Raw genomic sequence first — 16,470 nt, forward strand, 5'->3', positions numbered from 1 at the left:
GATCTGGCATGAACAGAGGGGGCCTGATGGAAAAGCTGCAGCAGTTGAATAATAACTCTCAGTCAAATAAAGGATGACTTTGCAAACTTCAGTCAGCTCAGGGGAGCCTACTTTAATATTTCCTGCGCAATTACAAATGCCAGTGGCAAGCTCCTCAGCAGTTGAAGGCGGAAACTAGCATGCTAGAAGTAATTATGCTCCCAAATGCAGAATCGCTCTTCGTCATATCCCTTTGAAGAGCTCATGCAAGCCACAGCAACCAAAGACCCTACACCTTCTGCATTGAGCCATTTGAGTATAAAGTGAGAGGTACCCTAAGAAAAATGAAAGAAATCACTAGTATCCAACACTTGCAATATCAGAGCAGAAATGCTGACACCCAGAGGCTCAACTATCATCACATGGGTGAGTAAGATCTTTTAACACACGTGGAGGGCAGGCTTGAAACCAGCTTTCAATGATGCAGCCTTTTTGGTTGGACTGCAGGCAGTCTTACTCGTGCCGTGTCAGTCATAGAAGTTGTTGGACCATACTTATATTTGCCTCAAGCAAGTCTTGACGAACAAAGTGGGGTATAATCTGCTGAGTAGTGTAGTGGAGGCTGTGAAATGAGAAATAATCAATTAGAGTGCCTTTAAAAAGAGCCTCTGTCAAGGTGATGTGCACATCAGTGAGATACAATCATCATTGGGAACAAGGAGGTGTACATTCAGCCTACATTTCTAAAGAGAGAACATAAAGTGATGATCACAGGAGAAATCTGTGGATGGTAAGTGACAGGCCCAAATAATTGCATCAAAAGAAAAGGGAATGAGTGACCTCCGAATGAGTAAAGGTTGATTAGAAGTTCCAACAGGAAGCCTTGGTTGCTGGGCGGAGAATGAGTGAAGGGGAGTAAAGCGAGATGGTAGGGACGATATAGGAGAACATTGGGAGGGGAATAAGATGATGGGAGAGGCAAGCAGGAGCGTGTCCATGGTGGAACTTGAAGACAGCAAAGGGGATATTGTGCTTGATGCAGAAATTAATCGGATACCAGTGGAGGGATCAAACACGATCACAGCTTTACCAATTAAAAACCAGGCAACAGAAACAAACATGAGTACAGTATTACCAAAAACAAGACTGTCACACTATATAAAGTCCCACTAATTTCATGGATCGTTATTAAACAAAGGTGTCGCTTTAATCGACATTGTGAACTCGGGATGTTACGGGACAATGAGTCCCATAGGCAACGCCACGGGCTGAAGGGCACAGTGAGGGCTATCACTCCCTCGACTGACTGTGCGCGAGTAACAGACTTCAGCCTCTATTGACGATCTCTGTGAACAGGGAGGTGGAAGCCAATAGAGTTCATGTCAACAACAAAAACCGTGACCTTTAAAGAGACAATGCTCCTGTTAAAGTACGATTGACAGTACATTACCATTTTTACATGCTTCAGAGTACTATACCCATTTTAGAAGCAGCGTTGCTTTGTAGATTGATTTTGTTACTGATGGAGATAGTAAAAAAAGCATGTGGCAAGATGAGACGTTCATTCGAATCCGTGTTCTCAATGTCCTAGCCCCTTGGCATAGCCCCTAGGCTCAAGCACAAGACACTGATACTATTTTACTCAACACCCACCTCTATAACCCCCCTAATCGCTCCCCCTCAATCCCGCTATCTCCCCCTCCCCCCATCGCGATGTTATTTATCTTCCAAAAAAACTTCTTCGATAACACCGCTTTGAAATGAAATGTTTATAGTAAGAGACGATTCAGGCAATGGCCCTTTTGTCACAGCACTTCAGTCTCCTCGACTTGTGACATCGGCACCACCCATGAGGAGGCCGCATTTGTTGCACTCCAAGATGGCTTGGTGAACGCCCCTCCCCTCCACTACCCCGACTTTTCCTTGCCGTTTGTCCTTGATACAGATGCTAGTAACACTGGCATTGGAGCTGTTCTGTCTCTAGTTGTCAATGGCATCGAGAGTGTTATCGCATAAGGAAGCAGAGTGCTGTCTCCGGCTGAACAGCGGTACTGTGTCACACGCTGATAACTGTTAGCTATCGTGTTTTTCTTGCAACAGTATCTTCCATATTTGTATGGGAGAGACTTTGAGGTGCGCTCGGACCACGCGGCGCTGCAGTACGCGCTGCAGGTTGACCAGCCATCTGGCGAACTTTCACGCTGGTTGGAGGTCCTCCGTGACTACTCTTTTCAGGTTACCTATCGCAAAGGCTCCCATCACACGAACGCGGACGCCCTCTCGCGATTACCCACGAACGAGAGTTGCGCAAGTTTTTCGGGCTCCGGTCGCTGTAAGCCGCGCAACGAACACTCGCCCCCTACCCTTACGGCATCGGCCGAGGTTGTAACATCTGAGGGAGCTGGGGATCCAGTGGCGCGTGATGCTGTCATTGGATTGGACCACGAAGAATGGGGGCGCCTCCAGGTTGAGGACGCTTCCCTGCTTAAATTGCGATGCGGAGTCAGAGAGACTGATGGGGGCGAGGATCGATGGGGTGTCGCCTCTTTCATTCTCAGAGGTGGATTGCTCATGCATTGGGACGGAGAGATGCGATGTTCCAACATTGTTGTGCCCACCGCCCTGCGGGGTAAGGTCATTTGGGCGGTGCACGAGCGTCTGTTGCACTTGGGTGTGCATAAACTAGCATTGGCCACACGTAAGTCGGATTTCTTCTGGCCTGGCATGGCTGAGGATGCTGCTAATTTGTTGAAGGGGTGTGTGCAGTACACGCGGTAGAAGCCGCTCGTGGGAATAAATATTTTCTGGTGGGAGTCGAGTATTTCTCATGATGGCCTGTGGCCTGGCCGCTTCCCAAACAGTTGGCGGCAAAGATCACTGAGGCATTCCTCAATGGCTATGTAATTGTAGTGGCATGGTTGAACATGATCGCCACTAATCATAGCCGGCAGTACTAGCTTGTGTCAGTAGGGAGCAGAGGGGAGGCTGAACCTGCTGGATTAATGATGACGGGCCGTTGGCCAAGGCAATCCCTGGGGGAGCATCGTGACCAACGGTCAGGACCCCAGATCCCGGGAAGGGGGCTGGGGAGATGATGTCATTCTCCAGACCCTCGGAGACGGTCCTAGAAGGAAGGCGTGGCCAGGGGCGGAGTGAGCCAGGAGCCTATATATAAGTCAGGTCCCTGAGCGGTCCCAGCAGTTGTTGTCCGGCCGAAGACTGAAGAGCATCCTGGAGCCCTGAAGAGTAGAGCCCAATGGGCAGAGCCGAACCCCTGGCTAGGGTCGGCTCGAGCTTGTACCAGTGAAAGCTCCAGCTGATAACCAGTGAAGACTCAAGCGAAGACTCAAGCCCCAGCAGTATAGATGTCGTGATAGCCAGTGAGAGGCAAGCTAGTCTGGAAGGACTACCTCCATAGAGTATCGGGTGAAAGGGGCCATTACCCCATTGTGTAATAACCTGTTAATGTTATAATAAATGTGTTGCCTCAGAGTAAGCTTCCTCCAGTTTATTACCCACTACATAATGGACAAGAGTGCTCCCGAACATCTTCTGAACAATCAGGGCAAAACATTTTCTTCAAAATTATTGCAAGAGGTGTGCGTTAGTTGTGAACCAAGAAAGTACGCATGTCACCGCACAATCCGCAGATGGATGGTATGGTTGAGGTGGCTGCACAGAACTCTGACCTCCATGTTGAGTCATCAGGTCAGCGAGAACACGACCCCCAGATTCATGTTCAGTTACAAGCCGCACCCAACAAGGCTAAATCTTAAATCTCTGACTCCGTGTGCTGTACCCTTCAAAAGCTTTCAGAAGTGCGGGAGACTTCCAGGGTAAATTCTGATTCGTGCCGATTGGCCAATGAATGGCTGAGGGGCTTCCGTACTTCAAAAACATGAATGGGCACCTGGGGACAGAGCTTGGTTGCACTGTCCACAGGTACCGGTGGGTACATCGCCCAAATTGCTCAAACCCTGGAGAGGGCTGGTTGATGTGATTCTGGTCATTCGACCGCAGTGTGTCCAGATCCGCTTGGGGCGGCGGAGTTGATTTGTACACTCCTCTTGCCCTAAGCCCTTTATTGCTCCCTGTGAGTTTGTTCCATCTCCACACTGTGGGCGCCGAGGGACAGATGTGTCCGGCGAGCTGGCATGTGTGCACGTTGAGGTTGGTCCTCAGCGGAGTCGTGTGCTTCCTCCCTCAGGTGCCGCGCGCCTGATGTCCCCCGAGCCGCCGCCTGCGCTGTCTTCACTTGATTCGAGAGAGGAGAACCCGTCGACCCGGCCTACTGCTCTTCGTGAGGAGCCGGATTCGACTGGACAGTTGCATATTCCCCCTGGGACCTCCAGGGAGAGTGAGCCCACCTCCACTGGAGGCCCAGCCACGAGGACTCGCTCAAAAACTCTTCGGATTTTGTGACACCCATGCACACACACTCCCACACCATCAGTTGCTTGTCACACTCAGTAGGCCATATCGGTTATTGGCTGAACCTAGCCTTTGTTGTGCTTATGGGTATTGTTACACGGTGAGGATGGGAGTTGTTGGTGATGGAGGGGATTCCGTGCATTCGCGTTTTATATTTTCTCGTGTTGTTCTGTACATTTGCAGCTAGTGTATATATTGTATAGGTGGGCTTGGTTATTTATATGCTATTTGTTATTGTTATTGAGGCACACATAGCGTTTAGTCACTTTTACTCGCTTTTTTCACCTTATTCACTTAAGCAACCATTGGAAAGATGTTCTAAATCATACCAAACATTAAACTAATTTTCAATGGTATTTATCCAAATAGTGATATACCAAACTTTCATAGAAGCTTATTTCACTTCACACCTACATTTGTAAACTCCTCCCCCGCCCCGTGCCGGTCCTCTACGTTCCAATTCACACCCCCTCCCCCCCTCCGTGCCGGTCCTCTTGTGCGTTACGGTCATTTTATGCTAATTCCTTTGTCAAAGCATTTTGTTTCCTCCCACACAGCTTAAAAGGACGCGACCTGGGATGGACTGTCTTCACTCCAACGCTGTCCTCATGACAGTACGGTCCCCTTCACCTGATGAAGGCCACTTGTGTTGTGGAAGAAACGTCATGATTTTTGTTGTTTTATTTTTTACCTACGTGACTTTACCGAATAGAACCAAAGAGTATGGATCCTTGCAGTCACGAAAGCTTCAAATCTAGAACTTATTCACTTGGTTAGTTTTAAGGGGGAGTTGACAGCCAGGACGGCTGAATGCTACGAATGGGGGGGGGGGGGGTAATGTAGTGACATCGGGAATGCCACTGTGTAGTGCCGGCCTGAGAGGCACGGCGTGCGATGTAATTACATCACCGACACCCCATATATGTGGGTGTAGTACCAGCCCTAGTGGGGCTTGGTGAGCGCTGAGTCATGGCGCTGAGTGGCACCACGTGTGGCGTGCAGTGCTGTTCTCTATAGGAGGGGTGTGAAAGTGTCAACCATGAATGAGGTTAATGTGGGCCATTGCACTCTGGTTGACCCTGGAAGGTACATGACGGGTAAAGTCTACACAGGGGCCCCAAGTTGGGGCTAGTGGGTAGTCACGTATCAGGGCGAGATCTTGCAATAGGAATCGAGAAGGTAGTCGTGGCCAAGGGCAGAGCCGGCCACGACTGGTGAGCATATAAACCGGGTCCCCAGAGGGACCGGGGTTCAGCTTTGCTGTTGTCTTCTGAAAGATCTACATTCAACGTCCGTGAAGAGTCACCAACACATGGGCAGGACTCAAGCTGGAGTCCTGCTCATTGTAGCTATCCCAGAGTGTTAGCGCAGATAGCCTGGTGGTCCACCACCATAGGTTGTTATCTGGTAAAAGGGAAGTTACCCCTTCGTGTTGGTATAAATAAATTTGTTGCCTCCAAAGAGTATGTCTGCGACTCAATTGAACCGACTACACAATGGTGCAAAGGTCAGTAAAGTGACCGAGGCCACCAGGGGCTGTACCAGTATACCACATCAGATTAACAAGGGGCTCAGTGGTGGCAACAAGTTATCCCCTTCGCCTGGAATGCAGGAGGTCGTGGGTTCGATTCCAACCCCGACGCCTGGATATTTGGAGTTTGCATATTCTCCCCGTGGTGGCGTGGGTTTTTCTCTGGATCCTCGAGTTTTTTTCCCTCCACATTTAGAAATATGCGTTTACAGTATTTGGCTGCTACAAATTTCCACGTGATAAGCCACTTCGTTGAGCTACGATTTGTGGCCAGGTTGCTTTTGAAAAACAGCTATATAGCTCAGTGGACCTTACTTGGTACAATAAAATAAAAATCTGCCGATTCCTGGAGTTATACTATAGGAAGGCCTGGGTACCCAAGGGACCAGGTTACAGCATCTGTCAGTTCAATGAAAAATCTAATAGCTTAGTGAACTTTGCCTGGTTCATAAAATATTTTGTTAGTGTTTAACCTCACGTGACAAACAATAAATCCAACAAACACACCCAGTGCTGAAATGCACTGAAAAACAGTAAATGTACCAGAATGAAGCAGTACACATCTTGTCAAGTTGTATTTATGCAACAAAGAAAACTAAAGAAAAATAACCAAATCCACATTAGATGTGGATGTGATCATAAAGTAAAGCACTTCTGGATAATGGGCACCCTATGCCCTGTCGGTCGTGTTGATTTTTTACCATATTTCACCACGCTGACTAGTGCGGGTTGGTGAAGCGAGGGGGGCAGAACTGATTCATTTGTCACTCGCCTCTGGATTTAGTCCATGGGTGTGTAGTGATGTGCGCTAAACACTGTGCAATTGGATGACCCCACATGCCCTGGGCACCCTTTCGCATGAGATATTCAAACTCAATCTATTTTGCAGGTGAAATATTTCTGAAATAAAAATGCAATGAAGGAAAAACAGAGAAACTGCCATGACACGGTGCACAGGTGTGAATTAATATATTATAATAATCAGTCACACGACTGACCATACAAGGCAAGCACACCATGGTGGTGTTTCCCAGCGCCTATCTCGTGACTCGGTATGGGAATCGCTGCGGCGGTGTCCGCTTGTGCAGCTCCATGCGACCCACAGCAGACGCGCGCTCCCTACAGAGGATCCACGGTCGTGCGTCGTCTACACCTACAGCACGAGCTCCAACACAAACATCCCCCATGGAGCTCCACAGACTGGTGGGGCAAGTGCTGTTATTGAGCTCCTATGAAGGCTGGCATAGTACACGAAATGGTAAGTGGTCAGAACCACGCCGGACCGCCTTTGTCTCCCCAATGTGTGATGTTTACACACCGCCCCAGATACTAATTTGCGTTACACACACATTTACCTCCCTACCCCCCACCGCACACACACTCACACACTACACCGTTTTCCACACACACACATTTAAGCACCAATCAAAAATCCCCCGTGTATCCTACACAGGTGGTTTATATTCTGGACCACACCACCCACCGTCCCCCATGCACCACGAACTCCCCACACTCACCCACGCTGTGAAGTGTCGAGTCGCCCCGCGTCTCTCGCCCCTGACGCGGCCCAGTTCCCCGTGTAGCCTCCTCTCCCGTGCTCTCAGCCTCTGGCCCTGACGCAGCAGAAAGGAGAGGGGTGGAGGGGTGACGGGAGGAGTGAAAGGAGCGTTGAGGGGAGGGTTGGGGGGAGGATCGGTGGGAGGGGTGGGAGGGGTGGGGTGGGGTGGGTGGGGTGGGGTGGGTGGGTGGGGTGGGGTGGGTGGGTGAGGTGGGGATGGGTGGGGATGGGTGGGGATGGGTGGGATGGGTGGGTGGGGTGGGTGGGGTGGGTGGGGTGCCCCTTGCTTTCTTCCGCCCCTCCCCCCACCTCTACTACTTATTTTAAGCCTCTGTCTGTTCATCCCTCCGGCCCCTTTTTTCTTGCTTCTCTGTCCGTCTTTCCTCTTCTTACCTCTTGTGTCCCTGTATATGTATTTCTGCTATCTTATACCTCGTATTTGTTCACTCTGTCTATGCTGGTATGTTCAACCCAGAGGATGAACACGAAATTTAGCACTCTTCTGAAATTCGTGGTCTGCCAGGCAGGTGTCTAACTGTGTCGTTGGCCGACTGGTTTTGCATCACGTAAATTTTTCTTAGGTTTTTTGAATTCTCGTCTCTCATCTTCTTGTTGTATTTACCTCCGTGCAGTTTAACGCTCTCTATGTGTTGCGCTGATGTCACCCTATGTGCTATTTGTTTTTACACCTGATGAAGATCGCTTGTGTTGCGGTCGAAACGTCGTGATTGATTTATTTTAATATAATTTTATGGTATTTCTACATACGTGACTTTACCGAAAAAACCAATGAGTTAATCAATGGTTCTCTGTGTGAGTGAGTCTATGTGTCTCCATGTGAGTGAGCCTATGGCTCTGTGTCAGTGAGACTTTGGCTCTCTGTGTGAGTGTACTCTGTGAGTGAGTCTATGGCTCTCTGTGGGAGTAAGTGGGTCTCTAAGGCCACAACCATCTTGCCCCCTGCCCAGTGCGTCCACCTGGTTGAGCTGCAGGAGTCTATTGTCCACCGCTCCAGACCGCACAGATATCCGACGTCCACCTCCAGCACAGACACCAGCAGATTCTTAAACCTGGTTGTGGAAGTAAGGACACGAGAGGGGTAATAGTCAACCACCATTACCACCATCAATACCACCATTACAACCACCAAAATCACCGCTATCGTTAACACCACCATCAATATCACCACCTCCACCACAACGATCACTATCAAAATCACAATACTCTTTGGTTCTTTAGGTAAAGTCACGTAGGTAGAAAAAAATAATAGATCACGACGTTTCGATCGCAACACAAGCAACCATCATCAGGTGAAAAAATATAGCGAGAAAGCTGCTGAAACACAAAGTTATATTGGCTTGAGATAAGCTCAGCCCAAGGGTAAGTGGGCGGGGCTAGAGGTAGAATTTGCATGTAAATACAACACCACATCGTGGAAAAGGAAAGAGAGACACAGACACCGAGAGACATCCACACACAGAGAGAGGCACACACAAAGAGACACACGAGAGACGCATATAGAGAAAAACACACCGGCAGAGAGAGACACCCACACAGACAGATGCAGAGAGAGATAGACACAGAGGGAATTACATAATTGCCCATGAATTACTATGGTGTGACAATGCCAATTACCAATGTCAAAGGGAACATCAATGAATGGTAAATGTGGGGTAATATCCCCAGAAGAGCATGTAGACTACATTAAAAAATAAAATAATCAATCAATATAATATCACATATGGGTTCAGTTTAAAGTTTACTTATGACAAATAATACTGAAATAATTGTGCTCCATAGATTATCTTAATGGTCAAGTTACATAACCATCACGGAATCACTTAAGCTGACCATTTAAAAAGACATTAATTGCAAGATGTTGAGCAAAGGAAATTGTTTGGAAGTTCATCTCACACTAAGTACATGTTACTATAAATCTAAATCTGCATAGTTCTCGATCAGCAAAGTCGCAAACATGTTTTACCACAAGCAAGGAGTTCGGTGTAAAGCTGTTAAGCAAATTAACCACTGCACACGGTTGTAAAGCTCTCTGCCTCAAAGACAGCACTCTACCAAGTGTCGCGACGCAGCTGCGGATGCCGCATGACAATAGGCGGAGTGAGTGAATCTAAGTAGACACTGACCCTGTCAAAGGGGATCCCATGTCTAGAGTATTTGTGGCTGGTGCTACACATTTCTAACGTGATTAGCCATTTAGCTGATCTATCATTTGTGGAAAGGTCGCTTCTGGAAAACAGCCACATAGCTCAGTGGGTCTCACCTGGTAAAATAAAAATAGTTTATAGAGTTCGTTCTGCCTCAACGCGTGTTTTCATAACGCCATTTGGATATGGCACGATGGATGTAATAGGGAACACGTTTTATAACGCAGATGCTAAATGGATATAACGCGATTGAGTCAACAGAACCACGTCGCGCGAGTAGGAATGTGCGGTTGTACGGCTGCCTGGGCACAGCGTCACACGAGGCATTGGGATGCTGCTGGATGCTTCCTGATGCTCCCCACGCGCCTCAGTCTTTGTTCAGCCGACACACGCATCTCACGCTGTTATCACGGACTGTGCTTTACCCTGTATTAGTCATTGTAACGAGGGAGTTTACACAACGCGGTGTTATTCAGCAACGCAACTGCCGCGTTATAGAACACTGCAGTAAATATTGTCGCGGTGTGGAAGGAGCAATGAACGTCATCTTGTGGCATGGAAAGGCATCGCAGCCCTAGCGAGCAGCCAGAGACAAAGCCTGCACGCACGGCAAAGTTGTGATTGACCCGGGGACTATTAGCAAGTGACACGTATGGACTAATGGTTACTCTAAATGACGATGTTGACGATGGTTATAACGTGCTACAAATATGCAAAACGCACATCGCATTAGCTCTGACAAATAGCGGACTTTTTTAAAGTTATCGTTTACAATGGTTAATTTGTATATCATGCCAAGTGAGTAATTTGCGTGTGGACCCTGACAGCGGCACTCAATGTCCAACTCTTGCGAATGCTCTCAGGGGATCTTTACCGTGCGCTGCGTTCACTCACTCAGCCCCAATCTCCCTGTCGTGAACTCACCACTCACCCACTCACTCACCTCACCCTTCAACTCACTCACCCTCCTCACCTATTAATTCTCCTCATTAACTCACTCACCCTGCAATCCACTCCCTCACCCCCCCCTCCATCACCCGGCACTCACCGCCTGTCCGTGACCACCTCTCCCGTGCCTACAACCACAAACACCACCACCACCTCTCCCGTGCCTACAACCACAAACACCACCACCACCTCTCCCGTGCCTACAACCACAAACACCACCACCACCTCTCCCGTGCCTACAACCACAAACACCACCACCACCTCTCCCGTGCCTACAACCACAAACACCACCACCACCTCTCCCGTGCCTACAACCACAAACACCACCACCTCTCCCGTGCCTACAACCACAAACACCACCACCACCACCTGCTACTGCTGCTGTCGCGGTCTCCGCGTGGCGCCGCGGGTCCAGGGGGAGGCCTCGCGGCCCAAGAGTGGCGCCACGGCTCCCCCCCTCCCGCTCCTGGCCCCTCCCCCTCGTCCCTCCAGGCCCCTCCCCCTCGTCCTTCCTGGCCCCTCCCCCTCGTCCCTCCTGGCCCCTCCCCCTCGTCAATCCTCCTCCCGTTCGCGACGTGGAGTGAACTCAGCCCCGCCCCCCCCGCCCCCACCGCCCCCCCCTGCGCGGCCCCGCTGCCCATTGCAAGAATGGCGGGAAGCGGTCGCGGGGCCTACCGCGCGCCGCCTCTCGCGTGATTGGCTCGCTTCGCGTCACGTGGGGAAGGCGGAAGAAGAGTATGGGGGAGGAGCTGCGCGGTAAGGGGCGGGGCCGTGGAGTCACGTGGTGGGCAATGATTGCCAATAAGTGGGCAGGGATGGCTGTACGTCACATCCGGTGATATAGGACACGCCCCTTCGTGACGTGCCTCACACTTCCTTCCGTCCCGCGTGCCGTCAACACGAGCTCAGCATGGCGCTGTTGACCGTTGGCGTTCCGCTCTTGGCCATGCTTGGGATGGAGATCTTCATTTATCTTCGTTTTAAGCTTTCCATCTCATACTTTTACCGCGAGACCACGACGCTGCAAACGGAGAGGATGGGCCTGCAGAATGTGGAGCTCTGTCAGAAGAACAAGACCATGGAAGTGGAGAAAGATGGTAAGCTACCATTTTCTTTGGTTCTTTCGGTAAAGTCACGTAGAATGAGAATAAAATAATAAATTGATAAAATAAAATAACACAATAATATTCTCACGACGTTTCGGCCACAATACAAGCGGCCTTCATCAGGTGAAGGGGACGAGACTGTCTGGAGGACAGCGCTGGAGTGAGAAAGCCACGCTGAGATCGCGATCTTTAAGCTGTGTGAGAAGAAACAAAGCGCCTTGACAAAGGAATTAACATATAATTTAGCATTGAAATGGCTGAGTGATTAGCTTGTGACTGGTCACAGAAAAGGCTATGTTAAAGTTAAAGCTACCATTCTTAGATGTTCTGTTTGAGAGGAGACCTGATGGCTCATTGGGGCATTCTGTCTACAGGAAACCCACCCACACAGATTCCTACTTGAAACCTGATTCCCACCACCACCCAGCCCAAAAGAATTCTCTCATCAAAACTTCATACCATAGGGCTCATTGCATTTCGGACCAACACCACCTGACCAGTGAATTAAAACATGTACACCTGGCCCTCAAAAGGAATGGTTACTCTGACCGTACCATCCGCCAAGCTGTTTCTCCCTCCATACAGAAACAACCACTTGATACTCCGGCCAAAACCATCACACTACCATATATAGCAGGCGTTACTAAAAAGATTTCAAAAATTCTAAACAAACACAAGATCCAGGTCCGGTTCAATACAGTACACAAAATTCGTGATCTGATCCCATCCGTGAAGGATGTCATTCCTGACTTACAGTACCCCGGGGTTTACAAATTGAGTTGTACCTGCGGTGATTGCTATATCGGGGAGACAAAGCGACATGTCTCTGACCGAATTCGCGAGCACAAATCAGATTTGAAACACAGCAAAACGAATTCTTTGCTGATCACTGTTACAACCATGTGGGTGATCACGATATAATTTTCTCCGATACCAAGGTTCTTTGCAAACCCACGGGTTTTTATCAGAGATTTGTTCACGAGGCAATTCAGATCTACAAACACAGACACAATTTCAACCGAGAAGTTGGTTTCAAATTAAGCAACCATTGGAAAGATGTTCTAAATCGAACTAAACATAAACTCATTTCTGTGGTACAGTATATTTTTCAAGTAGTGGTACCCCAAACTTTCGCAGCTCTCAGCTCCCCCCCCCTCCCGCTCCTGGCCCCTCCCCCTCGTCCCTCCTGGCCCCTCCCCCTCGTCCCTCCTGGCCCCTCCCCCTCGTCCCTCCTCCCGACTCGCGACGTGGAGTGAACTCGCCCCCGCGCCCCGCGCCCCACCCTGAGCGGCCCCGCCGCCCATTGCAAGAATGGCGGGAAGCGGACGCGGGGCCGACCGCGCGCCGCCTCTCGCGTGATTGGCTCGCGTCACGTGGGGAAGGCGGAAGAAGAGTATGGGGGAGGAGCTGTGTGGTTAGGGGCAGGGCCGTGGAGTCACGTGGTGGGCAATGATTGACAATAAGTGGGCAGAGATGGCTGTTACGTCATAGTGTACGTCACATCCGGTAATGACGTCACGATAAATAATACTCCCCTTCGTGACGTGTCTCACACTTGCTTCTGTCCCGCGTGCCGTCAACTCGAACTGAGCATGGTGCTGCTGATCGTTGGCGTTCTGGTCTTGGCCATGCTTGGGATGGGGATCTTCATATATCTTCTTTTTACGCTTTCCATTTCAGACTTTGACCATGAGACCACGACGCTGTCTACGGAGAGGATGGGCCTGCAGAATGTGGAGCTCTGTCAGAAGAGCAAGATGCTCCGTCTGGAGCTACAGCATCAGCTGGAGGAGTTCATGGAGAACCGAGAGACTCTCCAGAGAGAGATCAGGAGCCTGGTTCAACAGCTTAAAGAGCGCCAGTTGGAGCTGGAGCCCACGAGAGTGCCTTGCAGGGAGAGCAAGTCTCTGCATGCGGATTTTCTCCGAGACTGCAATGCAGCACAGCGGCAAATGTCGCTGCGCTGTGAAAACGAAGATCTCCGGAGGTCGCTGCACGCCCACCTGAGGAAGTTGAACTTCCTGAATCCGCAGAGAGGGCAGGAACAGTTTAGGCTGCGCGGGAAGCTGGTGCGTCACGAGGACATGTGGCATGGGGAAAAGAGGCTGCAAGAAGAGAACCTGCATCTCCGTAGCCAGCTGAAAGAGCTAATATGGACCGTGTCTCAAATGTACAATGATGCCACCACCACCGACGCCACTTCCACCGCCGCTGCCACAGCTTCCACCACCGCAACCGTTTCCACCACCACTTCTGCCACCACCACCAAGCCCAAGAAGATGAAGAGATTTAGCCATTGGTTCCGAAAATTGCTGAAGCGCAAGTCGGCCATTTAAAAATATTGGGGAAATTGTGAAAATGACACCACCCTAATTAAAACATTACTCAGAAAGACAAACATACCCCATAGAACATCAACAAAGTCATATATAAGACAAAATATCGTACATTTGCATGCAACACTCTAATAAATACTGTATTGTGAGCAAAACATAAAGTTACTTAAGTGGAAAAAAAATCTGTTATTGTCACTTACCTTTAGTCCGGATGCCGGTCTGCTTGTCGGGAGGGGGCGTAATGAGTCCCTGCACACACGGGGGCGGTGGGAGGGGGGTGAACGTCCATACACACACACAACAGCGACAATCATCCGCTGTATAGCCTTACCAGAATGTTGGGGCAAGCGCCTATGAAGCTCTGAATGGCACACGGGGTGAATGGCCAGCACCCTGCCCGGCTGCCTCTCTTTATCTCTCCATACACGAGACTCACAGGCGTACATGCGTCCGTGCACACACGCACAACAACAACGCAACAACCGTCGTTCACCCCTAAGTGGCGGTGACATCACCACAGCACTTGTGCCATGCTCGGTGCATTTTGAGGCCACGTGAAGTGTCGAAGGCTGGCTGGCAGGAGGTCATGTAATAGACGCAGGTGCCATGGATTGACTTAGGAAGATGATGGGCAGATGCAACAGCCGTGCTCCCCACTGTGCCAACTTTATTTGTGTCAGTTGTTTGGCGCTCTGCTCGTTGTTTTGAGCCTCGCTCCTCTGCCCTATGCTGTTGCTGGAGGGCAACTGCCTCCACTTCCCCAGCAGCACCTTTCATGAACCTCCTCCACAGAAGCCGATCATGACACTGCTGATACCAGTCATCAATAAGTCCAATCAGCTCCACATCCTTCTGCACCACATCAGTCCATCTCTTCTCTACCCCGTACCACGCCCATTTAGCACCATCTATCCAGCCAAATTGAAGCTGCTTGGGGATGCCGTGACTGCATACGGACTGCATGACACAATCAACGCAGCCTCGCTTGCTGGAGGAGCCCACAGATGGGCATTTGTCCAGATATTCTAGGAATCTGTGAGCTTACAAAGTCCAGTCTGGTTAAACTCTGAATAGATCGTGGGCAAGCTAACCTTAATGTTCCTTTCGAGAGAGATAAGGAAGGGTATAACTGTGGCCGAGAAGACATGAAGATTTTTATGGAGTGACATGCCAGGTAGCTTCCACACTGTTGAGCAGTTGATGAAAATATAATGCTCGAATTATTTTAAATGAGACCTCGGCTCCCAAAACGGACTTGATCATCAGCACACTGCCCACTCCACTCTCTCCTCAGGTGCCCCAAATACATGAGGAATTGAGGAAGGGAGCATTTTTATGATGTAAAATACCCAGGGAGGTGATTTGTTTTCGTGGGGCTGATGGTAACGGCCCATATTTTAGTAGCATGCTTCATGTTTAGCTGTAGTGTCTCCAACTTCTCCTTAGAGTGGGCAGTAATCACCAGATCATCCGCATTCATAATATGGTTTAACAATAGAGAGCCATACCATGACCGGCTCAGGCATCGATCAGCCTCCCATTATATCTATACCAGATAAATTCTACTGGTACATCCATGGAAATCGTCTCAAACTACGTAGTCAAAGAAAATGTTCAGTCGTGTAGGGGGCAGAGGACATCCATGTCGCACATTACTCACACATTCTATCATCCCTTAGCTCCATTACGTCGATTTTTCATGAGACGGCAGTTGTCTTTCTATTGTTTATATATGCTTTATCGAAAGAAGAAAATAGTATGTTTGCTTTAATTACTGTAACTCTGTGTTTTATTTAGCTTTGGTAATTTGGGTGATCCAGGTCTCTCTTGCAAATGAGACTCATCCTGGTCGCTTTAGTTCTCGCCTTGTTCAACTCAATAAACTGGTACTCACTCCATTATGAACTCACCCACTTCCTTAAATCTATGACTCACGTAAATACTCCCTCTCTCTCCTCATGAGTCATATATTTACCTGATCACACAATCACCCGATCATTTACTGTGTCAACCTCACTCACGCACTTTTTCATGCTCTCAAGAATGACCCACCCATTCTATCACTACGTAAATCATCATCCCCTTCCCTCATTGACCCACTGGTAAAATTAAAATACTCGACAGCACCAACACGTGAGATTGTACTCAGGCTTACACTCACATGTGTAAAGAAGCTCCTTTGCAGGTTCCATTTGATAGATGATTTATTTCACGATAACGTATTTACAACGCAAGAGTATGACTCACACGAACCTTCCCCCGTACAGTAACCTGTACCTGTTTCAACCCATCTCCACTGCCCCCACTATAAACTTTGCCATCCAAGAGAAGTGAAGTAGAAGACAATAGAGTCTGCTGAGAGAATCTACCGGGGAAAACTGCTGGAAGTTACCAGGGCGTGGCCGTGCGGGTATAT

General features: G+C 49.3%; 2 protein-coding genes across 3 annotated transcripts in view; one reads left to right on the forward strand and one right to left on the reverse strand.

The window, feature by feature from the left end:
- Positions 1 to 11,040, reverse strand: part of LOC142908487 (NACHT, LRR and PYD domains-containing protein 3-like) — a 35,546-nt gene extending 24,506 nt beyond the window's left edge. The window contains exons 1-3 of one of the 2 annotated variants that reach the window (XR_012931806.1): positions 10,982 to 11,040; positions 8,477 to 8,569; positions 7,459 to 7,554 (exon numbers count right to left, since the gene is read on the reverse strand). The gene's annotated coding sequence lies outside the window, so the exon portion shown is untranslated. Of the gene's footprint in view, positions 1 to 7,458; positions 7,555 to 8,476; positions 8,570 to 10,981 lie in introns of those variants that run through there. The other variant, XM_076059199.1, reaches the window with a different exon arrangement.
- Positions 11,041 to 11,455: 415 nt separating this feature from the next.
- Positions 11,456 to 15,952, forward strand: LOC142908479 (uncharacterized). The gene is made up of 2 exons (XM_076059185.1): positions 11,456 to 11,709; positions 13,399 to 15,952. Exons 1-2 carry the CDS (start codon positions 11,523 to 11,525, stop codon positions 14,052 to 14,054), a joined length of 843 nt encoding a protein of 280 aa, XP_075915300.1. The 5' UTR covers positions 11,456 to 11,522; the 3' UTR covers positions 14,055 to 15,952.
- The last annotated feature ends 518 nt before the right edge of the window (positions 15,953 to 16,470 follow it).

This window comes from Petromyzon marinus (assembly GCF_048934315.1).
Source record: "Petromyzon marinus isolate PM22_M1 ecotype Great Lakes invasive population chromosome 84 unlocalized genomic scaffold, UKy_Petmar_22M1.pri1.0 chr84_unloc.4, whole genome shotgun sequence".
NCBI classification, from domain to species: Eukaryota; Metazoa; Chordata; class Hyperoartia; order Petromyzontiformes; family Petromyzontidae; genus Petromyzon; species Petromyzon marinus.